The 26,920-nt window shown below is 38.5% G+C and overlaps 1 protein-coding gene and 1 long non-coding RNA gene across 3 annotated transcripts in view; one reads left to right on the top strand and one right to left on the bottom strand.

Moving 5' to 3' along the window:
- Window positions 1-5,700: 5,700 nt before the first annotated feature.
- ST8SIA2 (ST8 alpha-N-acetyl-neuraminide alpha-2,8-sialyltransferase 2) overlaps window positions 5,701-26,920 on the top strand; it is an 86,118-nt gene continuing 64,898 nt past the window's right edge. Inside the window, exon 1 of the mRNA XM_031955543.1 lies at window positions 5,701-6,074. Coding sequence (XP_031811403.1) covers window positions 5,977-6,074 — 98 coding nt within the window. The 5' untranslated portion in view covers window positions 5,701-5,976. The remainder of the gene's footprint in view (window positions 6,075-26,920) is intronic.
- LOC116421859 overlaps window positions 9,195-26,920 on the bottom strand; it is an 86,014-nt gene continuing 68,288 nt past the window's right edge. For both annotated transcript variants that reach the window (XR_004232432.1, XR_004232433.1), the window contains one exon: window positions 9,195-10,549. This is a non-coding gene — a long non-coding RNA (uncharacterized LOC116421859). The remainder of the gene's footprint in view (window positions 10,550-26,920) is intronic.

The following is a 26,920-nucleotide window of genomic DNA, read 5'->3' as shown; positions in this document are numbered from 1 at the left end:
GAACAAAACAAACAGAATCAGGAATACATTGCACACAATAACAGCAAGAATATTCGATGATCAACCATGAAAGACTTCGTTCTTCTCAATGGTTCAGTGATATAAAGCAATCCCAATAGACTTTGGACAGAAAATTCCATCTGCATCCAGAAAAAGAATTATGGAAATTGAATGTAAATCAACACATGCTATGTTCTCTTCTTTTTTCTGCTTTTTTTTCTCTCCCATGTTTTTTCCTTTTGTTCTGATTTTTCTCTCCCAACATGATTTGTGAAGCAATGTGTATTAAAAATCAATATTTTAAAAAAAAAAAAAGAATGTGGATTAGGAGAATAAAGGATAATAATGTTTATTCCTTCATTTAGCTTTATTTTCTGGCTCACAAAATAAGAGGATCTTGAAATAAAGTGGGTTTTAGTAGCCAGACTCCAAACAAGCTTTCTTTGGCAGAATGCATAAAAATGGATTGGGGGTTGGGGAGGAACGGGACACAGAATTCCTATAAGAAACTAAACAGAAATTACAAGAAAGTTTTAACCCAATTGATTGGCACAATTGATTTCAAATCAGCACAAGATACAGGCAGTTAATCATTTCATTTGGGCGCTATTCCTCTTGCCCCTCCTTTTTTCAACTACCCTTTAGATAGTGTTACATAGCATATAACTATGTAACCTTTGTTATAACTAAAGAACTATTAACCTATTCCTATCAAAGAAAGGCTTGCTAGTCACTGTACCTTAGCAGACAGAAGCTGAGGTGACCAGCAGGGAACCCTGCACAAAGTGATGTAGATAATGGAGAGAGCATTGGGTCTGGACTCAGTTTCTATGCATGGTGATGAGCATCCATAGAAAACACATCTATGGCCAGAGAAGATGTGCAGTCCCTATTGAGATATTTATATGGCCAAGATACATACATAAGGGTTACATATACAGGAGACATGAGTGGGCAGGGCAGCTCACATCTGAAAATCTGAAACTGGCTTCAAATCCAGGCTCAGCATTCACTAGCTGTATAGGCAAATACTTAACCTCTGAGTTTTTTCAAGAGGAAAATGGGGATAATAATAGTAATTCTCTTCCAAGATTGTTGAAATGATCAAATGATATAATATGTGTAAAGCATTTAGCATGGTGCCTAGTATATAGTAGGCACTTAATAAATGCTTGTGGCTTCCTTCCTTCCTACTTTCTTTCCTTCTATCCTAAAAAGATGATGCCCAGAAGTAGGTTGCAGCACAAGATGAGCAGAACATCCCCCAGTGGAATTCTCCCATAAATAAGAATCCAAATGAGTACATCACCAGAGAATATTAGCAACCATGAATTGTCAGAGGTATGAACATGCCCTTTACACATATTCTGTCCATGCATCTTTTCCAACCATAGATCTGTTTTTTATGCATGTTTTCCAGCCATACATCTGTTTGTATAAGCTTTCCATCACTAGTAATGTGAGAGCATATACTACAGGCAAATATGAAGAACCTTTTCTTGGCATTTTATTTGCTATCCTGTTTTATTAAATGTCTTTTGTATAGATTAATATGTCCTCTGGCTAGCTGGAAAGAGTAAATACACCAATGGGACTCTTGCACATTTGTTTTGAGTAGGTGATGGCCCAAAGAGTGTCTTGAGCTTGGGATACCCTTTTTTGAGGGGGGAATATGTGAGAAGAAATGACCCTAGAAGTTACATGTAAAATTAGAAATTTGAACTAGATAACTTCAAAGGCTCTGACTCTAAATCTATGATCTTATGATGTTCTTTCTCAGGAGATGGTACCAGTTCATTCAGAGAAATATTCAGACTCAGAATGCCTGAAGGCTAATCAAAATGTTCTGTCTTTCACTCTGCTCACCAAAGGTTTTTAACCAAGTTAGGGAGAATTTGGTCCCCTTCCTTTCTTCCTTTTCCCTGCAGCCAGGTAGCACATTACCCACTGAATCAATATCTCCCACTGAGCCTTTTTTTTGGATCTTGGAAAGGCATTAACTCATGCCCTCTTTCCATTTCTCAGTCTCAGTCTCAGGGGCTGATGCAAGATCCTATGCAAATCTTACACTCATCCCAGGATTTCTTTCAATATTAGGAAATGGGGGGGAAAGAGGGAAAATCAGCTATTCCCCATGCACTCACCTATAATCACACACAAGTGAAAGGGGACAATCCTGGTATTAGAGATGTAATTCTAAAGCCACCACTCTTTGCTCAGGTTCAGTGTTGGGATGCAATGAAAGTTTAACAAAGGAGATGTACTTTGCCCATACAGCAAGGATATGCAACAAGGATACAGCAGTCCCTCTTTTCTCCATCTGGAAATGTATCTTGTCAGTTATCAGGTAGTTTCTGGTCATCCAGTCATCAGGATATAGCAACTTGGCCTTGAATAGACTCATGTACCTGTCAATTTGGAGAGGTTTGGAACTTCTTGGGGTTTTTTGGCCCTAGTTTTTTTTAATTGGCTTGGATTTTTATTGGCCCTAGCCCAAGAAGTATGTCAAAGAAGTTGGGAACAAGATTTCCTGAGGCCAGCAAACCATCCAGGGAATTTGGAGCTAAAGGAAGTTGTATGAGCAGGGGTTGTGGGTGGGGGGAAAGTCAAGTCAAGGTAAGGAATTTATCCTATTGCACCTAGCATGTTATTGAAGATTCCTGTAATGGCATAACAACAACAACAACAAAAAACAACCCTTCACCAAAACACATCCTCCAGCAACTTTCCCTGCAAAAATTATTTTCTATAATCAATGTATAAGAATTATTAAATATCAAGTAGTACATTAGATTAAAACTTCTTACACTATAGGCTGCAATCACACACGTAATCTCATAACTGAATGTGGGGATCACAAAATTATGATTTGTTATCAGTAAATGTTTGACTTGTATAGTTATTTTATATATCTATATAACCAGAATTGCATAAAAATTTCTCAATTGAAAGGAGTTGCCAGTGGAAAAAAGTTTAAGAAGCCTTACACTGGATGATAGATATAGGAACAAAATCCCTGCCCTCAAAGAGATTGCAGTTTACTAAGGAGAGGTGAACAACATGTGTAAACAGATAATAGATGTGATAGAGGAAAGGGAAGAAGGAAGGTGATAGGAAACATTTATTCTAAACACTTTTACAAACATTTCATTTGTTAAGGATAGAGGAGAGATCACTGAAAATGTTCTAAGGAAACTTGAAAAGGGTTAAACAAGGAATCAAGGAAGATTCCACCAAAGTGGATACCTTCAAGAGAGACAAGGAATTTGAAAGATGGGAATAAACATTCATTGAGTGTCTACTATGTGCCAAGCTCCTATGCTGAGCTCTGGAAATTCAAAGAAAAGAAAAGGACACTCTGACTTCTTTGCATTCTAACAAGGAAGACAGCATGCAAATAATTGCGTACAAACAAGTTATACATAGGATAATGAAGAAATAGTCGATAGAAAGAAGGCTCCACAGTTAGGAGGGATTGGTAAGGGTTTCCTAAGAAAGTGGGATGTTAGCTTAGACTTAAATAAACCATTTGTGAGGGGCTTATTATGTGCCAGACACTATGCTAAGCTATATCCAGAGAAGGACACTAAGTCAAATTTTGGAAACAGCTAGTGGTACAGATTAGTTAAAACATAGAATCTGTGGGGAAAATAATATAAATAAAAGGTTGGAAGGGATCTAGAAGCAGTAACTTACTGTGTTGAGGAAAGAGAACAAAGTTCTTAACAGTCTTTAAGAGGTGATTACCTCTCTTCTAACACCAAAATTCCCAAAGCAATCACCTAAATATACTCAACATTCAAAAAGAAACATTTTTCAGAAAGAAAAATGGGGTGGCAGTGATAGTGTGTCTAGTCTCTCTTTTCCTTATTTGGTTCAGAATCCCTCTTCATTTGCTAATTCATTACTGGAAGGTTCTCTTTTATTTCTAGTTCCAGCAAACTGGGAATAAATTTTCTTCAGTGAGTTGTCATAAGCAAGTTGTATTCTAACCAAAAAAATGGGGTTCCTCCTGGAGATCCTTATAATAGGATTTCAACATTAGTGCCTTGCTAAGAATTTAAGAAAAAAATAAAAGAAAAGAGAAAAAGAGAAAAAACACTATTCAAAAATCTCCTTCCCGATAATAATATACAGCCATTCCCTAAACTCAGCCACTAACTTCCATGCATGCAGCATTTTTGGCATAGTTTCCCCAAGATGGGGCTCATGGTTATGAGAATTGCTTATGACAAAAGAAAGTAGTTTCTTCTTAAATGGGTTTATATACCCTGACCTTCCTCCCACACCTAACCAACACCTTTTCTTCATAACAACTCCATTAGTCCTGGAAACTATCTCTTTCATTAATCTATGGGGTAGATTAGCACCTAGAAAAATTAAATGTTCGATAATATGAGTTAGTGGAAAAACAAAGTAGTGGGTGTTCCCCATTATAACTGCTTAAAGTACTCTTCTCTAGAAACTTATCTCTTTGCAGTAGATGTTGCAATAATATATAGATCCTTAGTAAGAACACTGTGTAAGTAACACAGAAATCAGAGCAGTTCCATTACCTTTCCTGTTCAGGACTGGTTGACTCCAAAGGTCCTGTGAAACACTAAATCTGTGATACTATGATCTGGTTACAATTTCTAAAATAAGATTATGATTTTTAAAATTACTATCTATATAGTTCCTCTCTCCCCATGATCAAACTTCAATAATCTTCACATAAATTGGGTTATAATTGCTTTAAAGGTACTTTTTCCTGGTTCTGATGAATTGTGCAATTAGCTCAGAAAAATTTTAAGCAATTTTCTAATTCCACTAAAACTTAATGGAGCCCTTCCAGCCCTAGGCAAATGGTTGGTGCAAAATTTAATTTGAGCTAATCTGTATAAGATTGGGGAAGCGTAAAATATACAGCATGGGGGGCATTTACCCCTTGTGGGCACCCAGCTTTCCTACCATGCTTTTCCATCAAGATGAGACTCTGGGTGAGTATTGATTTTACAATAAGTGGGGATGTGATACTAGAATTAAGTGCGTTGTCCTCAGCATCACTAGTGTCTGTTGATAAAACAAACAAAAAGCTTCAATGAAGTATGAATGTAATGAAGTAATGAAGTAAAAGAATATTGGCCAAGTAGTCAAGAGCCGTGGGTTCTAATCTTAACTCTGCCAATGACTTGTTCTCTGACCTTGGATAAATCTCTAGGGTCCTTAGCTTCCTCATCTGTCAAGTAGAACTTCCCACTCTCAAATCCCACATTCGAGGAGTTTAACTACATCCTTGTTGGCGCTGACCACACCTGCCCCACCGGCAGGTGTCAGTATCTCGGCTGCAGGCGGATGGTTACAAGTAAATTCTCTTCCACCTTCCCACCAAATTAGGCAAATTAGGCTTGAACCTTTGTCAGCGTGGATCCGCCTTCTCCCAGACTGCCGGCTGTCCCCAGGTGTTGGTCTTTTGTGTCAGGAAAACTTTGAAAGAGAGAGGGAGCTGGACAAAGAGGGGGAAAGCGACGGCGCTTCTCGGGGTCGGGGTATGCTCTTGGCCCCCCTCCCTCTCTGGGTCAGGGAGGGTGGGAGAAGAGCAAGACGCCCCTGGGAGAGGAGCGACGGGGATGTGCCTGGCAAATTCCTAAGAGGCGATGCCACCGAGGGGAGGGGAAGGGAGGGGAGGGGAGAGAGGAGGGGGAGACAGAAGAGAACGGGCACCGACTGGAGCAAAGCTGTCAAACTGAGCGCGGAGAGGAGCCCGCGGCTGGGAGGGACGGCGGGACTGGGCTGGGCTGCACTGGGGGGACAATCGCAGAGCCTGTGCAACTCCCCGCCTGCTGCTGCCGCCGCCGCGGCGGCCGCTTGTGCCCAAGCGGGGCTCCCCGGGGTTGGGGGGCGGCAGGCAGGTGGGAGAGGCGCTTTTTCTCGCTCTGCTCCTCGCCGGCTCCGTCCCCCGCTGGCCGGTCCCGGTCGGAGGCAGGCGCCCGAGCCATGCAGCTGCAGTTCAAGAGCTGGATGTTGGCTCTGCTCACCCTGCTTGTCGTCTTTCTCATCTTCGCAGATATTTCGGAGGTCGAAGAAGAAATCGGGTAAATAGACCCTGCCTTCCCCCTCCCCCACCTCCGGGACCCCCAACCCTCTAATCTCCTCCACGCTCCCGCTTCCCACTCCACTCCCCCTTTGCTCCTTCCCCCGTCTTTGTATGCGCCTTGTCCTTCCCCCTCGCTGTGGCTGCTCCTCCCCGAAGCTGGGGAGAGCGACTGGGGGGCGGGCTGGTGGGGGCCAGGACCACGTCGGGGCTATTGCTAGGAGAAGGTGGGTGGCTCGGGAGTTGTAGAGGGGGGGCTGGGTCTCAGGGCAAGAGGGTCGGGACGGTTTGGGGGGGGCAGTGAGAGTTAGAGAGGGTAAGGGGACACCACTAGAGTGGGGCGTCGTTAACTAGGCATTGGCCAGGGTGCCAGCGGGCGACGGAGCGAGGGGGGGAGATCGAAGGCACGAGGATGTCTTTTTTAGTGGATTTCCCAATCATCCCTACCCCTTTATCAATCGAGGTCCTAAGGAAGGGGGCTGGTGAAAGAGCGGGGAGGGCGAGACGGCCAGACAGGCGGGTTGCGAGAGAAGGGGAGTGTCTGGGGGCGGAGGGGGTACTGGAGAGAAAGGCAGGAGAGTTTCTTTGTCTTGGGCTGCACGGGTTTCTCGCCTTTACAAAGTGGGAAGGGAGCGCGCCTGCATCTCAGTGGGGAGGAAGGGCAGCCTCGGGGCCGGTGCCCAGCCCGGGGAGGAGAGGGCGGGGCGGACCGAGTAGCAAGGGGCCCCGGCGCGGGGCCGTCCCGGGAGGGGCAGCTGCGCTCTTGCTCTTCCCCTTGCGCCCCGCGCCGCGCCGCCCTCCCACTGCCTGCTCGGGGCTGAGAAGCGGGCGGTCCGCTCCGTAGGGGCTCTCCGGGACTGGGCATCCCCCTCCACCCTCTGCTAGTCGACCTAGGAGACTTCGGTCTCCCTTTGTCCCTTCTCCTGCACCGGGTGCTGAAAGCGGGTGAAGGGAGAAGAGAGACGGCGCGAATGAGTCAATTTCTAGGAATACTTTATTCCTGCTGTCCTCGCTCCTGAGCTTCCAGGAATAGCTTTAGCATTCGTTACTATTTATTGCTGTGGTGCTTCCGATTTTTACTAGGAGGTGTGTAAGCTCATTTATCTGACTACACATGCCCCTGCCCAACGGCGAGTGTTCTCTACCCTCAGCCTCAGATCTAGGTGGCTCTGGTTCCCTTACTTTGAGGGGCGGAGGCGAGAGGAGCAAGAGCTGGGGTCGGGGAGGCTCCAGGGCCAAACACTCGTGGGACCCGCTCCGACTAGGATCGATCGGTCTGGTCCCGGGACAATAACCCAGCAGTGACTTCCCATCCTTACTCAGTTTGCACGTTGCCCCAATCCCTCACTCTCCAGGTGAAATTAAAGGTAACAAAGAGAAGCTTGGGCGACGAGGGGGTTGGGGGAGAAGAAAACTGAATTGGCTCTGGATGGAGGCGGGGGAGCGTATCCCAAGGGAAATATCCTGCAATTAGGGACAGTGAAGGAAAGGAGGGAAAGAATTTCTCGGGGTTGAAAAGGAATGTCAAGTGACCCTGGAAGAGGTCAAACGATCCTGAAGGGAAGACAAGGAAATAAGATTGGGAATGTCCGTGCCTAGATTCAAAAGATAACCCTTAGGCAGTGGGGTTCTGATACCCTTCCAGGACTTCATCCTGCTTGCTTGACTACATTGGTGCCAGGTTTCTGCAATGGCCAATGCTTTGAGCGTTTCAAACCCAAGTCCTCACTCCTAGTTAAAGGTACCCAGAACCAAAGGGACCAAATCATCAAAGATATTTTACTTCCTAACAATATTATTTCTTCTTTCTTTTCACCAACTCTCATTTCTGTCGTCTCCCTTCCTCTTGTTCCTTTCTCTGCCTTTCTCTTTTCCATACCCTTTACCTTCAGAATTTCCTTTTCCCCACTTCTACCCCCACCCCCCTCTCTCTGGAGTAAATGTTCGTTTTCTTTCCAAGCCTCTCAGAAAACTTTGTAAAAGGAAAAGCATCCGGTATTCTATCTTTACCCACCTCTATCAAGTTTCTGAGTCAACATGTTTTGACTCAGAAATCTTGGTAGGAGCTACAGTTATTTTGTAAAGTTCTACTCTGTTGAGTGACCCCAAAAAGCTGTTGTCAAAGGAGTTAGAGTTCCTCTAATTCAACTATTCCATTAAGAAAGAGGAAACAAATCCAGATGTAAAGAGATTTGCCTAAGATGGCAAATATTAGAGTTAAGATATGAAACTGTATCCCTCACTACCAAACCTAAGATTCTTTCCATTGCATAATACTGCTTTTGCTTTTGGGTCTGATTGGGTTTTCACAGATGTCAGTTTTAGCAGAGTGGTTAAAATTTGCAGTTTATGGCTCCATTTAGATTTGTTATTTTATTTTTACTATTATTATTGCCTACAATACTGACCAATATGGTGGACAACAAAAGTAATTTCCACTTATTCCAACTTTTAAAGTTACAAATCCTTTTATATACATTGTCATTTGCTCATCCTAATAATCTCATGAGAGTAAGTAAACATTTATTGAATGCCTATTGTGTGCTCGACATAAGAAGTAGGACAGCTATCTAGGACAACTCATTTGTTACAAAGGAAGAAACTGAGAGAAGTTAAATGACCTGTCCAAGGTCACAAAACTATTATATAGCAGATCTCTAACTCACTCCAGTGACTTTTATATCTCTCAGACTAATAAGCTAGGAAAAAAGCAAACAAATTAAAGGTAGTCCCTACCCCAAGTAGCTTACAATTTCCTGGGCAATGTTTATCACAAAATTGAATTGAAAGAAACCTCAGAAGTCATCTGTAGAGAGCTGGAACTCTGGAGAAGTATACTTGAAACAAGGTTAACACCTTGTTATTCAGTAGAATTGATGAGATGATGGTTCTCTAGTTCACATATATACTTAGTATTTAGTAGGGTGATATAATGGTTCTCTAATTGACACATATTCAGTATGCTGTAATGATGTAATTGTACTAAAGTATATAAAGGCTAAGAAGGACTGGAAATGAGACATTCCATTTTTGACTATCTTCCTGATGGCTCTCCTCCTGCACTAAGATCAAGGCTGATCCTCCAGAAAGCTAGCCCAAACATTACAGTCATCTAGTTCAACCTAAACCTAAATCCACAACATAACTAATAAGTGGTCATCAAATCTTTGTCTGACAGCCTCTACTAAAGGTAAACCCAGTATCTCCTGAGACAGCCCATTCCACTTTCGGATGCCTCTTGGTTTTAGAAAATTTTCCCCAATAGCCAATCTAAATTTGTTGTTTTCATGACTTCTACCCATTATTCCTGACTGCCCTCTGTGGCTATTAGAAAGATACTAGTTTATCCTCCAACAGTAGCTCTTCAAATATTTGAGGACATTTGATCTATTTCAGGCTAAGCATCCCATTTCCTCTCAACCCATGACCCTAGTACAGGCCTTCATCACCTCTTCCTGGAACACTGCAATAATCTTCTAATTGATCTTTATATCTCAAGTCCTCTGCCCACTACGACTTGTCTGAACTGCCAAAGCAATTTTCTAGGGTGAAGATGTTACTATATCATCCCTTTGCTTAATAGTGGCTCTTAATTATCTCCATGATCAAATAGAAAATCCTTTTGTATATTTAAAGCCCTTCACAACCTGGTCTCTGTTTACTTTCCCACCATATACTCTACCATCCAGCTATAGTGGTCTATTCACTATTTTATACAAAGTACTATCCACTTTCTGACTCTATGCCTTTTGCACTGGTTTTCTTCCAGGACTGGAATTCATTCCTTCCTCACTTCTATCTTCAACTTCTTTGGCTTCTTTTAGATTCATCTCATATTTATCTTCTTCACAAAGTCTTTGCTCCTCTTTCTTCTCCCTTCAAGTGTCTTTCCCATCTAGTTATTATGCAATTAGACTATATTTATCTTGGGTTTTGTATTTGAATGTTGTCCACCACATTAAAGCTCTTTGAGAGCAAGAACCTTTTTTTTCTTGAGGACAATGCCTTCCTGGCATATAAAAAGCAATTAATAAATAGTTGGTGATTGACTGATTCAACCAATCAGTTCCGTGTCAATGCAATTACAGATCCTTAATATAGTTATCCAATATTCTCTATAATACTGGTCACATAGCATGTGATCAATAAATACCTAGAATCACACCATTTAGAAGCCAGAAAGGATTTTAGAGTTCATCAGATAGTAGCTTTAGAACTGGAAGAAATCTTAAAAGTCTAGTTGAGTCCTTTTTACTATAGCCATTTTTATTATGGATGAGGAAATAGATCTAGAGGGAGGAGTTGATGTATACCCTCATATGTACTCATATAGAGTAGTCAGTAGCAAAGCCAGGACTAGAACCCACATCTCCTGCTACCTTCTGGCTTGCTCTTCTGGAAACTGCTGATTTATATATTTATTTAACTATATTCTTGATTGAGCTGAGGTCCAACTTGATGATATCATCTTGGTCTCTAAGAAAACAGAAAGGTCAAAGATCATGATAGAGAAGACTTACTAGATTTGGAGTCAAAAGACCTGGTTTTAGATCCTGCTATCACACACTAATTAGCTTTGTGACCTTTGAGCAAATCACTATATCCCTCTGAGTCAGTCTCCTGTGAAATAGAGATAAAATTTCTCTTCCCTCACAGGGTTGTTTTGAAGATCAAAAGAAATAACATGGATAAAAGCCCTTCATATAAACTGCATAGTAGTACTAGTAGGCCACAAGTTCTAAAATGAGGTTTAGAAAAAATCTTTTGTCTCAGAATTTTTATTTATTTCTACTACCAATTGTGGAACAATAGCAAAGGGATAATATAAGGTGTTTCTGGGAGATGCAGTAGATAGAGTGCTAAGCCTAGAGTCAGGAAGATTCATCTTCCTGAGTTCAAATCTGGTCTGACATTTACTAGCGGTGTAACCCTGAACAAATCGCTTAACTCTGTTTGCCTCAGTTCTTCATCTATAAAATGAGCTAGAGAAGGAAATTGCAAAAAAAATAAAAAAACTCTACTATATTTGCCAAGAAAATCCCAAATAGGGTTATGAAGAGTGGTACATGACTGAAATAACTGAACAACAATCCATTACACATTAAGATAAATAATATTTTATGAAAAAATATCTACGTGTATAATTTTATATTATTGGCATTGTTTTCCATATTTTAGCAAATCTTTTTAATGTCTGATTCAATACAAAATAGCTTGATTTTCATATCTGCTTCTGCCTTAATTCTAATTCAATTTGGTGTTTTGGTTAAAGTATTTGAAGAAAATCCAACCTCATCCAAATAGTAGTTACTGGAAAAGGAAGGAATATTTTTGCAAGCAAATGACATCTTTGTATTTTAACAAAATAATTGTGGCCTCAGAAACTCCCTGAAATGGTCTGACTCCCCACCCACCCACCTAAGAGTCCATGGATCACATTTTGAGAACTGCTTTTCTAAAACACAATCCTAATTCATACTTTAAAATGTGAATTCTTGTAAAAGAAGAAATGCAAATCTAATTGTCCCTGTTTTACAAATAAGGACTATAAGGTTTGGGTAGTTAAATGACTTTTCCAAAGAGCAATATTAAATCTCACATATAGGTCGTTTGATTTCAAATCCACTTCTTTTAGCTCATTATATGAACCTCCTAGAGAAGATTCTATATATTAAGATAATTTTGTGCATATTTCATCCTTTGTTTCCAAAGTTTCTTCCAAAGAGTACTATAAAATTTTTCTCTGATCTATAGTTTATTGAAAGTAACTTTAGGCTTTAGTCCTTTATTCTATGCTGATAGAGAAAAAGAGGTCAAAGAAGAAATTATTTTAGTTCATCCTTTACCAGTTCAGTAGACTGGATCTTTCTGACCTTGTTAGTCAATGGCAGAGTTTTATCTAGGCAAAAGATGAGTTTGGCCCTTGAAGGACCTTTTGTTGTTTGATTGGTTCACACTATCCCTGAGCATTTGGCATCCTTATAATTCATAGGCTTCATTTTGAGGCTTCTGCTTATGGAGAGATGGGGAGGGGGAAGAAATTGTAAATCATTTCCTGATGTAAATTAAGTGGGCTTCCTGGGCATCCCACGCTTACAAATATGATTTGAATTGTGCACTTCAGGGCCTGGAAATGTGATTTCTGAGTAGGGAGTAGCTATTATTATCAGATTTAAGCATATCTAGAAGTAGGGGGCAACTATTATCATCAGATCCAGGCTCCATTTAAATACTAGGAAACTGCACCCTTTAGGGTGATGCATCTGTATGTAAGGAAAAGGGAAAGTCACCTGGAGAGGATGTGGTGCAAGGACTCCAAGGTATGTGTTTGCTTGCCAGAATTGTCTTAAATTGTCTGTGAAAATGCCCTTTTAAATGTGTTGGAATCATAGAATCCCAGAGTAGGAAAAGATCTCAGAGGTCAATATGGTCCAATCCATTCCCACAGGAATTCCCTCCATACTGCCTTTGATGAGTGCATTCATCCAGCTTCCACTTACAAACCTCCAATTTAAGAGAACACACTATCTCACTGAGATAAAACTCTTATTTTTTGCTCAAGTCTAATTGTCAGAAAGTCTTTCCCTATGTTGGGTGCAAATTTTCTATCTTCTACCACTGCTCACTGACATACAATCTGGGGTCAAGTAGATTAAGTATAATCTCTCTTTCACAAATCATTCAATCAATAAACATTTATCAAGCATCCATTTATGTGCCAAGAGCTATATTAGGCATTGGGGATAAAAACAAAGAATGAAATCATCTGTAAGGAGCTTCCATTCTAATACATGGGAGAACTACTTGTATAAATACATATAGCATAAACATAAGGTGAATAAATACAAATATAGACACAATCGTTAAATATAAAGTACTTAGGGAGGGAAGGTAGCAAGTGGGGGATTAGGTAAGGCTTCATTAAGAAAATGGTGCTTAAGCTGTGAAATAAAGGAAGAAAAGCATTCTGAGGCAGAGGTAAAAAGGAAGAGCACTTCTAGGTATGAGGGGCAATCAGTTCAAATACTTGAAAACAATTATCATGCCCCTCCTAAGCCTTTTTTAAGTTTCTTCAACAGATCCTGGGATGGCATGGAAAAATCACTTTCTCCCTAGTTCAGCTGCTAAGCTTCCATGGAATATATCTGATAGAAAAAGAGGAGGAATAAATGAACAGGAAGGAGGAACCATATTTAATTCACTTGTCTCTGGTAACTATTATCAGCTGCTCCCTGCACCTAACCCATAAGTGGATATTCATCTTGGGAACCTTTTCAGAGACATCTTTCTCACTTTCAAGGTTGGATTGTTAAGTGCCAGAATTATTTAGGAATAGTGTAACTTTCCTATTATCAATGTTTCTCAGAAGCAGCGAGCTCCTATAGACCTTAGGTCTAGGACACTGCAAAGGATGAACATTAATTTTTTCTAGTCTCAAGGGAACTATTTAAACACTAATTGACTAAAAGGTACCCTAGGGGGTTGGCTAACTTATGAACTAGCAAAATCTGGTCAACTCATTTATCCTACCAATATGCCAGTGCTGGGAAACAAAAATCCCCTCTCATTTTTAAGAAAAGTAGAAATCCGAGTCATATTTGTGTCTGCTTAGTTCAGAGAAGAACCAAGGGACACATTTCTTGGGCCAATGGATTATTCACTGTTTGACTGTCTCCACCAAAGTCAATGTCTTCATTGTACCTGCTTTCATGGGACCCTCCATCTGACTGAAGAGGAAGCTTCCTAGCAATCACTCCAATATAACTTTGTTAAGGAATTCCACATTCTGTAGTATTAAGAGCAAATGGGGATTTCACAGCAATCTGTTTTGCTCCAAGACAGTAGTAAACGTAAAGACCAGAAGTTATTAGTTTAAAGCATTTGATGGAAATCTTATAAGTAAGCAATGAATCTAGTGCACTCCAGATGCATTTTAAGGTCAAGCATGTCTATGCGTCAATTCAATTTTAAAACATATATGTGTTATTGCTTTTATTTTTTCAAAATACTAGTAAAATGAGGATGGAGGTAATGGGAAGGAAAGTCCAGGCTGCTGATGGATGGCTAATAGAGGAACTCAGAGATCTTATATCCATAACTTGTTTTCCATCAATGAATTAAAGAGAAGGATGGTTATTCCAAAAAAAAAAAAAAAAGAGAGAGATTAAGAATTCAAAGGAAAGAGAAAGATACAGTGAAAATGGTCAGGTGGATGAGATCAACCCAAAAATCAACAAGGGACATAAATTACTTGGAGTTTTTTTTCTCCCATTGATAGATCCTGATGGGTTCGTTGCCCCACCTGGCATATAGGGAATGTCTAGACAACAGTGTGTTTAAGGATTACTTTCTCTAGCCACAGTTCTTATAGTCTGCCTTTCAGTTTTCCAACCATCCTCTCTCATTCTTGGGTGACAGATCAGCTGATTTTAAACCCTCCACAGTCTCCTGCAATTCATCATTTAACTATAAAGTTGATTGGTAACCTGACAGGATCCATTCTCTGGCTCACTATTTTCTCAGGTTGAAATTGTCTCTGATCTAGGTGCAAAATGATGGAAAATGGTCAGACTTGGAACAATAAAATTTCCATGACCCTTGTATGTATGAAATGTCACCAAGTGAGTTTTTCAGTGCTTTCAGCACTTCCATACATTTTCATAGTTCAGATTGCCAGAAGGTCTAATCTGTGCTCTTAAGCAAAGGATCAGAATTCAGTCTTACTCTATTATATAGGTTTATGATTGAGTTCTGAAAAATACATAGCTAAAACAAAGCTCTCTGTCCTATCTGGTAGTATTCAAGAATTTCTTTTCTTCTAACATAATGGAATCCATCTGAAATTCATAAGTCCCTTTTTTTTTCAAGTTTTCAGACCAAAACTTTTTCTTATGCCTAAAGTATCTTAAGGTTGAGATAAGCTCCAAGTAAACTGAAAGGATCACTTTGATAAATATTTCTCTTTTGCTTGCACTGCTTCCTTCATAACAAGGGTGTCACTAAGAGGAAACAAATTAAAATAGAAAATGTCCTAAAAGTAAGGTGAGATGATAAGGATCAATTTGGAAAATATACAAACAAATACCTCTGAATGAACAAAAAAATTTAAACAGAGTCAATGGAAGGGAGAAACTTAGAAAAAGTAATATTGAAAGAGATCTTAGGGGACAGCAAATTAGATCCAAGTTTGTAATGGGAAATGGCAACTAAAAAGGTCAATACAATTTGGGATTGCTAATACTAAAGTATCATGTCAGAGCAAGAAAAGGGTAGCTCTACCTTTCTCATTCTCCATTTCTCATCCCAATGGCCTTGAAATACTACATTTATTTTGGACACCTCATTACTATAAAGACGGCAAATAACTGGAAGAAGAGAAAAACAACACAAATGATTAAGGCCTTAAGAGATTTTCTTAGGAGAAAAGATTAGACAAACTGAATATAGGCAGCTTGGCCAACAAAAACTAAAGTAAGGGTGGGAGTTAGTTGGGGTGGGGGAGAACTGAGAGATACTACTGTGGAAAAGGATATCTAAAAATATAGAAAAGCTGTAAACACCAAGGGAGGAAGGAGACTTATATAGAAGTATAATAAAATTTAGTAAGAGAGAAGGGAATGTAGGATGTCAAGAGATTCACTACTTATTCCTAATGCAAAATATTAATTTAGGTGAGTTTACCAAGAAAAATGGGGGATGTTGCTATCCTTTGAAAATTTTCCAAATAAAGCCAGGTGAGAAAGCAAATGTGGCTGGAATCTGTCAAGGACATGAATTTATTCAGTTCTCTTAACTCTAAGAAAAGAGAATGTCCACTATCCTCAGAAGCAACAATACACAGGATTAATTAACACCTTCTTCCCCAGCAAGTGTCACTGTAGACTAAATAATTAGGAAGGCAAGAATAAGATGTCCAGAGGGAAAAATCATACGTGTAGGTAAACCAGTCAAAGTTACCTTTCTTCTACATACACCAGCTTCAAGCATCTTATCAATCAGTGTCTGCAGCACCAATCCCAGAATCAGGAAGTCCTGGGTTTAAATCCTACCTCAGACACTTATTAACTGTGCAAATCAGCCCTGTTTGCCTCAGTTTGTCATTTATAAAATGAACTAGAGAAGGAAATGGCAACCACTCTAGTGTCTCTGCCAAGAAAACCCTAAATGGGGTCATGAAGTCAGACATGACTGAGCAACAACAAATCAATATGGCCATGCACCAAGGGGGAAAAAATGAACTGAACCAAAGAAAAATGGTTTAAAATCTTCATTGTGTGTCTGTCCACCTAGTCTGGCTTTCCCCGATTGGATCTTGCCAGTTAAGCTTCCCATACACAGTAGAAGTGAACTGATTTAGTCATTTCTTGTGCAAATGGAGGTGGAGAGGTGCCAGCCAGAGTTTTTAATGACCCCTTCCTGTGTCCTTCAGTCCTATCTCTTGAGGCTCCAAGTCTACAACACTCTAGGAGACTAACTCATTTTGATAATCAATATTCTTCTTTGAGAAATAATTTATGGGGGGAGGGAAAGGAAGGGAATAAATATTTATATAGCTTCTACAATGTGCCAGACAGTATGCTAAGTATTTTACAAATATTATCTCATCTGATCTCATGATCCCCATTTTAGAGTTGAAATTAAGGCAGAAGTAGAGATTTTACAAGGTATGCAAGAACAAACTTGAACTTAGGTGTTCCTAGCCCAGAGTTCTATTTTCTGTACCATCCAGCTTCCTCATTGCAGTCTCTATCCCTAGCTCTTTATTTCCTTCCCCCTTATCTAGCGGAATGCCATTCCCTGAGAAAGACCAAGCCATTACTAGTGTTTTTAGCACTGTGACCATATCCTCTGATGTTCAAGAACCCTAAAATATTTCAAGAGTCTACAAAGAAATTCTCAACAAAATAAAATAAATGTGAAGGTAGGAGGAGGTTTCAAGAGGTGGAGGTGAAGAGAGAGAACATTCCACTCATGGAGATAAGAGCTGCACTATCATTTGTAAGTAATGGCAAGTAGATCAAATTGTTGGATGGGAGAGTGAATGAAGGAGAATGATGTGTAAGAAACTGGAAAAAAATAGAAAGCTGATAGGTCATGAAGAGTTTTAAATACCAAATAAAGGAATTCCGATCCTAGAGGTAATAGGGAGCCACCAGAATTTGAGGAAGCAGGAGAGGGGTAGGGCAAGGAAAAATGAAAGAGCTAATGTGTATCTCTGACTTACTGACTTAAGTTGTCTGATTTTGTCAAATGATTGGAAATAGATTAGAAAGGAGAGAGACATGAGATGGGAAGACAAATTAGAAGGCTATTGGAGTACTGTAAGTATAAAACATGGGAGAGGTACAGGACCACAGCTTGAGGAAATGGTAGGGTCAAATAAAGGTTTTATCAGGATCCTGGGAATGTCTATAGAAGGTGGAGAAGGAGCCAGAACATTAAAAAAAAATTAATATGTGAGGGAGTAAAGAGTGATGAAAGAGCAAACATCTAGAGAAGACAGGAAAAGATCACACATACACACACATCTTGTCAATCTTGGTTATACATATTTATTGTCTCTCCCATTAAACTGTGACCTCCTCAAGAGCAGAGATAGTCTTTTGCTTTTCTTTATATTCTCAGTACTTAGTCTAGTGCTTAGGGCCTCATAAATGCCATATATAGTAGTCATGTAATAAATGATAATTGATTGACAAAAAAATATATAAATGGAAAGATTAGCCTTTCCAAGAAGACTCACTGCTTTATCAGACACTGGAGAAAAGAAAATGAGAATGGAGGTTGAAGAAGGGAGCCTTTGAGAAGTGGAATGTGGTATGTAAAAATGTTTGTAGCAGTTCTTTTTGTAATAGCAAGGAATTGGAAATTGAGTGGATGTCCATCAGTTGGGCAATAGCTGAATAAGTTGTAGTATATGAATGTTATGGAATATTATTGTTCTATAAGAAAAGATGGGAAGACTGATTTCAGAAAAGCCTGGAAAAACTTACATGAACTGATGCTAAGTAAAGTGAGCAAAATCAGAAGAACATTGTACACAGCAAAAGCAAGATTATGTGATGATCAACTATGCTAGACTTATCTCTTTTCAGCAATGCAATAATCCAATAAAATTTCAATAGACTTGGGTTGGGAAATGACACCTACATCCACAGAGTGAGAACTGTGGAAACTGAATACAGAGCAAATGTGGGATGAAGCATAGTATTTTCACCTTTTTTCTTCTCACTTTTTCCCTTTTGGTCTGATTTTTTTTTGTATAACATATATAATCTTGGGAAGGTGAGAGGTAATAGACGGAGGGAAAAAAATCGGAACACAAAATCTTGCAAAAATTAATGTTGAAAATTATCTTTACATGTATTTGGAAAAAATAAAATACTATTAAGAAAAAAAGAAAGAGAAGTGGAATATGAGACAAGATGGAACTCAGGACAGAAGCCTCTCTACTGAGAGGGCCAGGGAAGTTGTTGAAGGATATCTGAGGAAAGTAAAGCTCAAAATAGTTGATAACTTAGGTATGATAGAAGGTCCATCAGTAAAGAATAAGAGCATTGCCATGTAGCAGAGAGAACCTGGTTGAGATGACTTATAGTGAACCTAGCATGGTTGAATGACTTTCCAAGATCATCCAGCAACATGTAAGAAGGAATTAGTAGGGGTAATATGAATTTTAGGTTTGGCAAGGCATAACTGGCAGTAAGATAAGAGGACAAAGGATTTAAGAACATTTGACAGTATTTCCTTCATATAATCAACCATAGGATCAAAACATACTGATATATACAAAGTTGATCTCCTACACATGTGCATGCACATACAAACATACACAAGACTTCTAAAACATGAACGTTATTATACCCTAAGATTCCACACGCCAAAAACTGATCATCAGAAATCAGGATTATCCCTGTAAAGTCATATCATCTAGTTACCTTTATCACACAGCCTGAATTAATCTTCATGAAGTAAATCTTATCCCAAACGTATTTTTTCCTTTTGTATAGTAAATTCTCTCGTGATTAGAGGAAATGAGTCCAGTTGTTGCTAATGAACAGCTTGTCTAATTTGGAATATTCTTTTGAGGCTCTTTTGAAAGACTCAAAATGATCTGACATGACATCCATCTGAGAAAGATAGTCCTGCTAGGAAGCCAGGGAATGGACTATATTACCATAGAGAATACTCCCACATCTAGCATTTTATGAACAAGAATCAGATGTGCACCTATGCAAATTGGAAACACTTTACATACCATAAAAAGAAAAAAAGGGGGGGAAGTGAATTTTCTCCAAATAATTATTAAAACCAAAATATTATTAAGTTAAGGTACCTGATTCATAGGTGATAAGCTCTTTCCATCTACCCAATTCCAGAGAGAAGGAAAGTAGAAAGGGGGAAAAAGAAGGAAAGGAATGAAGGGAAAAGGGAAGCCCACCAATTTATGAGTTTAAATCTGGCTTCAGACACTTATTAACTGGATGACTCTGGGCAAGTCACTTAACCCTGTATGTATTCAGTTTCATCATGATCTGGAGACAAAAAATAGTGATTCTCTCCAGTATCTTTACCAAGAAAACTTCAAATGGGGTCACAGAGAGCCAGACGTGACTGCAATGACTGAAGAACAAATAATCTAAAGTTGAGTTATTCTGACTACTTGACCAATAGAAAAACACTTAAACAAGAGCCAGTGGAATGAAATGGCATGGATGAAATTGGAAAGCAGGTGAGTTTGCTGAGATTAAACTGATAACAAGAAGATTAATAAGGGTCTACAACCTAACGAGTCATGTAGTATTAAGAATGGTTTTTAAATCGATGCTTGTCTGACTGCCTAATAGTATCTAATCTTGTCTTTTGAAGCTTGAAGATTTGGTCTCAATCAATCAAATGAGATAAAATAAAGTAAAATCTATTGACTTTTTTATTATTCTTCTTTATTAATGTTTCTATATCCTTGTTAATTTGGGAAGAGAAGCAGCCTAAGAGGACTGGCCAGCCTAGATGGTTTGTCATTACTACACTTTGCTGCAAAAATCATATAGCAATGGTGCATGAGAAAGAACAGATTCGTAAGGACTTTGTCCATCATTTAAAAATGTCAATTCATCTCTCCTTGGAAAGAAAACAATTGTCAATATGGCATTCTGGTGGTGTAGTAATCTACCATACAGATAAAAAAGAATACAAAAGGGGAAATGAGTTAGGAATTAGGAACTAGGAATCCTGAACCTCTATGAGTTGTTTGCTATGTTCCGTTTTTTTCCAGATGTGAAATTTCATTTATGTAGAGTCCTCCAGTTCATTGCCTCAGAAAAGTTAGAATTGGAAGGGATCTCAGAAATCTAACAACCTGATTTTTGTAAATGAGGAAACTGAGGGCTAAAGAGATGAAATCACATGGTCAAAGAGGAATTTGCATTCAGATTTTCTTACCCTAAATCCAGCTTGCTTTCCAATACATTGTTCTTTCCAATATGCATTATGATATATTGTGTGGTAGTGGGAAACACGAAGTATAAAGCATGAGTTCTACTCCCAAAAAGAGATGAAGTAAGTAGGCAAGATGATTTCTGAATGAAGTGTCTTTCAACTATATATTTCCATGATTCTGTGATGAATGTTGATCCTCAGATCCCTTTATAAACCTTTCATTTCACAAGCTCCCATAATAATTCCTACTATCAAGGAATTCTTCAGGTATAAAGAATTGATTCTTTGGAACAGAGCTGGCCATTTTAATTTACTAAATGTCTTGCCCTTAAAATTTCAGAATGGAATAATTAGTAGTGGTAAAATGATGTTGGTGTAATGGCTAAAAACAAAAGGTATCTCCTAAAGACTAGGAAGATTATGTTTGGCTAAAGACTTTTTTTAACCCACCTGAGAGCATTTTCAGGTGAAAATGGAGATAGGATAGAGAAAGATGCCTAAATTAAACTATCAATCCAAATAGTATTAAGAATTTCAGATTAGAAAGTTTAATAGTCAAAATAATCCCAGTAATTCATACAATAACTAAAAAAACTGGCAGTTATAGTTAAAGCTTCAGATAGTTTTGTAAAGACCAAAAATAAAAAGAACTTGAAAGTAAATACAGTCTCATAGATACCACCAAGTTTCATAATAAGACTCATGGTTCAGATATGACAATGGAAAATTTATTTTGTTCAAAAGAAACCAATATGATAAATAAGAAAATGAACTAGCACTGTAGGTCAAAAAAGCTAGATACAAATAGATGAATCCAAGGGAGGAGGAAAGGGTACATAATGTTTATGTATGGCTAAAAAGTAAGTAGCAATGGTAATGAGAGTGCCTCACAGTCAAATGGAAGAAATGGATGATGAAGTGGTGCAGAAGCAAAACATACAGGTCTGTAAGATGATGGTTATCTGCTTCAAAAGCTCAAGTGTTTTTGGAGACACTGTCCAATTTTGTCCAGTCCTTGATGATTTTTCTTATTTTTTGTACGATTCCTTTTAGGTAACCTACTTGTCCCAATATATAGTAAGTTCAGGCATCCATTTGGAATGTTTTATGTGTTGCAAGAACCCGCTAAATAAATTTCAGGTTTCTTTTTGCTTCAGGGACCCATTGGAGAAATTTTTGTCTGAATTTCTCTTTAGAGTACCCTATTGTTTTATAGAGACCTCTTAGAGAAGTTTGAGTTTTCTGTGTGCTAAAGAGACATCAGAAAATTTTTCACTGAGGAAAATTTGTTTTCTAACTCAAAGGTGAATGGTAACTTCCATTCAACTCTAGTTCCCCAGTCCTTGTTGGGAATTCCCCAAATACTGTAGAGCTCATATGGGAATAATATTTTTCTTCTGGGAGGAGAGCCTGTTTTTTAATTTTTTCCCTTTCTTTTCTTTTTTTCTTTTTTGCTATTTTCATTTTTGTTTTCTATTTTTTCTAATTTCAAGACAAAAAATATGAGAATTTTGTAACATTATTTTGGAATTTGAATGACCATGAATTGGGAGTGAGTATAATATCCAGATCCAACAGCTGTGGTAGGTCTGGACCATCCAAAAAAACTGATAATTTGAAGATTTTCTAAGAACTATGCTAAAGAGATTTGTTGAGACTCTTTAGTACAAAGTAGCAACAAGGTACACAAAAGGACAAGGCATGAGTTTCTTTAAGTCCCCAAAAAGAAATCCAAAATAAGGGATACAGAAAAATATTCCAGGAGTATCCCATTTTATCTGCTGAGGACAGAAAATATTTAACTGTATGAGAAAAGGGGAGAAGAAAAAAGGACTATAGATAATTAAAGGGAAAGTCCCTGGTTAAATTGTGTAGCTTTCCTAAACAACCCAATAAGATATGAAGAAGTTTTCCAAATACCTTACTATCATAATAAAGTGTAGACTAGTGTTAGTTGATGATCAAGTTGAAGTTGTTTCTCAGTTAACTTGATAGGATTGTAAGAGGCTGGGTTTTGGATGTCTACAACTGATGGGGCACAGGAATTTGCTAACAATTCACTAAGATCAGTCACACCTGTTGAGGTCTATATAAAGACTGGGCTAGCCTTACTGCTTCTAGCAGCGTGCAATAGGCAGGGTGGGGAAAACGGATTTCTCTTTTCTTGTACTTTTTCCACTAGCAATGGAAACTCGCAGTAGCCTGAGGAGGAATTCAAGGGCATTGCCTCCTGAATTCAAGCCTCTCACAGAAGATTCAAGAGAGGGTGCTTGTGGCCAAAAGCAGGCATTCATCTCCTGCAGAGATGGCAGATCTCAGAGCCGCAACTGCAAGTGAGCAAACTGAGAAGGTTTCCTACTGCTCCTGGGATGAGAGCTATGATTCCTTCTGAAAAATATATAGCAGTACCCAAGGCAAGGAATTCAGGTTGGCTAAAGGCTAGACACAACCGAGTCTGCTAGCAACCTTCAGATCAATATGCCTACAAGAGAACAACCCTAGCAGACCAATAAGAATAATCAAAATATTTTGCTCAAAGGCCTGCAGCTCAGGTGTGGATTACCCATCCACACAAGTTCCCCACATATGAGCCTCTGTGATATGATCTCTCTGCTTTTCACTCTACTGTAGACCACTGACTATCTACACTCAAGGACAAGTCCATTTCCTATTGTTGTTGCTGTCCTTGTGGTTCAATTGTGTCTGACTCATCATTACCCTGTGTGACATTTTCTTGGCAAAGATACTGGAGTGGTTTGTCGTTTCCTTCTCCAGATTGTTTCTACAGATGATGAAACTGAGGTAAATAAGAAGTGACTTGCCCAGGTCATACAACTAATAGAAGGCTGAGACTAAGTTTGGACTGAGGACTTCTTGACTGTTGTCCCACTTCACTACCTTGCTGCCCATTTTCTAAACTGAGTTTCAACTTTCCTGATCTTTCATGGGCTTTCTTATGCCCCCTATTGCCTGCAAATTCACATGCTCAAATTATGAAGGGGACTTTGCCTTATATCCTTATATTAAAAAAAAAAAAAAAGATGCATTTAGAGAGAATATACCTTTACAAGGTGCTCTCTGGGAGCTAAGATTATTCAAGGCACATACAAAAGATGCTATACCAAGAAAGTATCCTAAAGAATGGCACAAACTGATAAGAATAGTGTCAAAAGGCTAAAGTCCAGAATGAGCTAGGGCTTGTTTAAAAAAAGTAAAGCAAATAAATAAACTTGCTAAAGACAAAAATAAGGAATTTTTTAAAGGTAAAGAACAAAGAAGAGATCAGCTCTATGTTTTGGCCAAGCAGAATAAAGTAAACAGATAATATAGAGAAAGCAGCCACTATTTTGCTTTCATCTTCTCAATAATACTTGCATTACTTACCTTAAAGAATTTTTGTGAGGAAACCACCTAAAGCATTATATGAATGTGACTCATTATCATTTGTTTTGAAGAATAATTTTCTGATTGAGAAAGGGAGTGTGTTATAATGTTATCAAAATCAAAGAGAAATGGTGGCTTCCATAAGGCTCCTTGGGCCACAAATTGACTTAGAAAACCATATAGTATTATCTGTGCTCTATTACATTTTTATTTATTTTAAAAATATTTTCCAATTACATTTTATTATAAACTTTTGGCTTAAAGAATAGAACATCTAGAATCAAATCCTGGCTCAAATACCTAATCTTTGAGAAATCACCTAACTTCCCTAGGATTCTGTAAAAGGAGAGATTGGACTGAATAATAACTTCTTTAGGTTCCTAAAGAAATAATGCTTATTCCCATCCCTCTCCCTCCTGTCCCTCTTCAACTCTGTATCTATGAATCAGTGGTTCTGGAGAGGGGGAAGGGAGATGGTTAAAAGAGTTTTTAAATCTAATGTAGATGAGGAGATAAGAAGAAAAAGCTTAAAAGCCTTAAATAAGTTCAGGTGTCCTGGCCTGGTCAAAAATTGTCCTTGGAGTATAGAATCAAAGTTTAAATACAATTGATCACAGAATTGTCAACAAGTGGTGCTGTCTTCCTCCCACCTCTGGCCAGGTTACAGCAATGGAGCCAGAGCTAAAGATGTGGGGATACCAAAAGTCTTTCATGATATCACCTGAAAATTTAGGGGCAATAGGTGTTTAAAATACCTGTGATATATTTTTTAAAAATAGATGATAAGACTTAAAATAGGAAAAGAAGATCCAAAGTAAGAAAGACAAACAGAATTTCTCCAAGCCAAATGAGATGAAAGACCAAATCATCAAACACAGAATCTAGAAAATCTGGAAAGATGTACCTAAATAGCATGGCAAAAAAAAAAGCATACAGCAATCAAGAATCTGTGGGTATCTGAGAGAGCCGGAAAAAGCAATAGCCCAAAGTCAAATTGGCCATCAGATGGAGAAAAGTATCTGAGTGCAAATAGAGTTTTCACAATTTGTTTTCTTTAGTGAACAGGTTGTACCTGCAACTTCATTTCACAGAATATAACACTAGCCTCCTTCACTTTTTTCCAAATAAACCCTAACTATGAACAACTTTCACTCACCTCCTCTGCTTTCTAAATTGAAGGCATGCAAAGTAAATATTTTTTAGGAATTGAGATATTGAAAGACAGACAAATGATACCATGATGATTTTTAATGCTTTGAAACTATGGACAAGTGACCTTGATCTAGTGTGATTTCCCCATCAGTACTCTACAATCTATTCTTAAGGCTTATGAACAATTGGAAATGAAAAACAGTGATCGCTAAGAGTGACCAGGGGTTTGGGAAGGACTGATCATGTGAAACTAACTTCATTTCCTTTAATGGCAGAATTAGTATGTAAGCAGATCAGGAGTTTACTGAAGATAGAAAGAACTGCATTCCATCAAGGCATTTGAAAAAGTCTATTTGCTAATATTCTTACCATTTAAGGAAATAAATTACTGTATCTAAGGAGTAATGATCAATGCATCTATATAAACTGATTCCCTAATATATTTTGCTCATAATAAATTTTTAAAGTTTATTTCCATAAATAAATAAATATCAGCCCAAAAGGTCTCTTGTTCTGAGCCACAGTGCTTTACCCCCCAGACCTATTCTACTCAACATTTTTATAAGTAAGTGGAATGATATCTTTATCAAATTATGGGTGACAGGAAGCTGAGATAGTTATTATATTGGATGGCAGACTTTTGATTCTAAGAGATGTCAACAATCTGGAATGCTAGAAACAAGACTAGAAGTTAAGATTGATTTTGGTGGGGTTTGGTATTACCTCCTAATTTGCAATTCTAGTGGGGTATCATGTAAATATCATATGTAAAATACTTCACAAGCAATCTGTAAAGCATTATGTACATGTAAGCCATTATTTTGGGGTTTTAGGTTAAAATATTGAAGGCATAAGTGCAAGGATTTGGGTAAGGGTGTGCTAAAGCTAGCTTATGCCAATTTTCTAGTTAAATTTTCAGTAAGAGCATTTACACCTTAGAAATCAGCAAATGCTTGACTCAGAGCCTGATTTATTTTCTTGTTGACTGTCTAGACTTAAGAAAGTGAAGGAGAAAATTTAAATAATGCAGATTAAGCTGGAAAAAGTGCATCCTGAGTTTTCAGAGTACCAGTTGTTAAACATTACCAGTACACCCCTGGAAGTGTGAGAAAAGACTAGGCAAGAGATCATTTGGGGGGGAAAAAAAGATAAGGTTTTCAGTAAATTGAAATCTCACCAACAGTAAAACAATGGTGTGTCACAAGAATAACATGATCTTGGATTGCATTAATTCCAGTAAAGTGTCAAGATAAAGAAAAGTAATTGTCAGACTGCATTTATCAAAACTCAAATAACATCTGGAGTGTTGTGTTTAGTTCTAGGAACCAGATTTTAGGTAGGATGTTAACTGGCTGGAGTACATTCATAGAAAGACAACCAGGATGGGGAACAGGAGGTATCAATGTTTAGTCACATATAGATAATTTAAAGGAACAGGGGATAGATATTTAGTCTGAGTAAGAGAAAATTTAGGTGGGGTATGACAGTAAAGTATCATATTTGGAGGATTGTCATATAAAAAGAGCAGGAGACTTCTATGTCACTTCAGAGGGTAGAAAAGGGACTGTTGAATGGAAGTGACTGGGAGATGTAGGTCAGTTTAAAATAAATACAAAAGAACTAAGAGAATTATTTAAAATGTCGGGTACTCTAGTTGTCATGTGGTAATAAGGTCCCCTCACTGCAGGCTTCCAATGTACTATGTGGGAAATGAAATTCATGTATCAGGTAGGGTCAACCGTCTAAGATTCTATGCAGCTCTGATTTCTATGATAACTCAATTCACCTAATTCCCAGGCTGGAAATCATTCTCAGGTCTCACTAAACCCCACTTTGACATGGTCACATAGAAAGTATATATTAGAGGGAGGA

The sequence above is a fragment of the Sarcophilus harrisii genome, chromosome 2 (genome assembly GCF_902635505.1).
Source record: "Sarcophilus harrisii chromosome 2, mSarHar1.11, whole genome shotgun sequence".
Lineage (NCBI taxonomy): Eukaryota > Metazoa > Chordata > Mammalia > Dasyuromorphia > Dasyuridae > Sarcophilus > Sarcophilus harrisii.
Note: the sequence above shows the minus strand (reverse complement) of the source record. Positions and strands in the feature narration are given on the sequence as shown.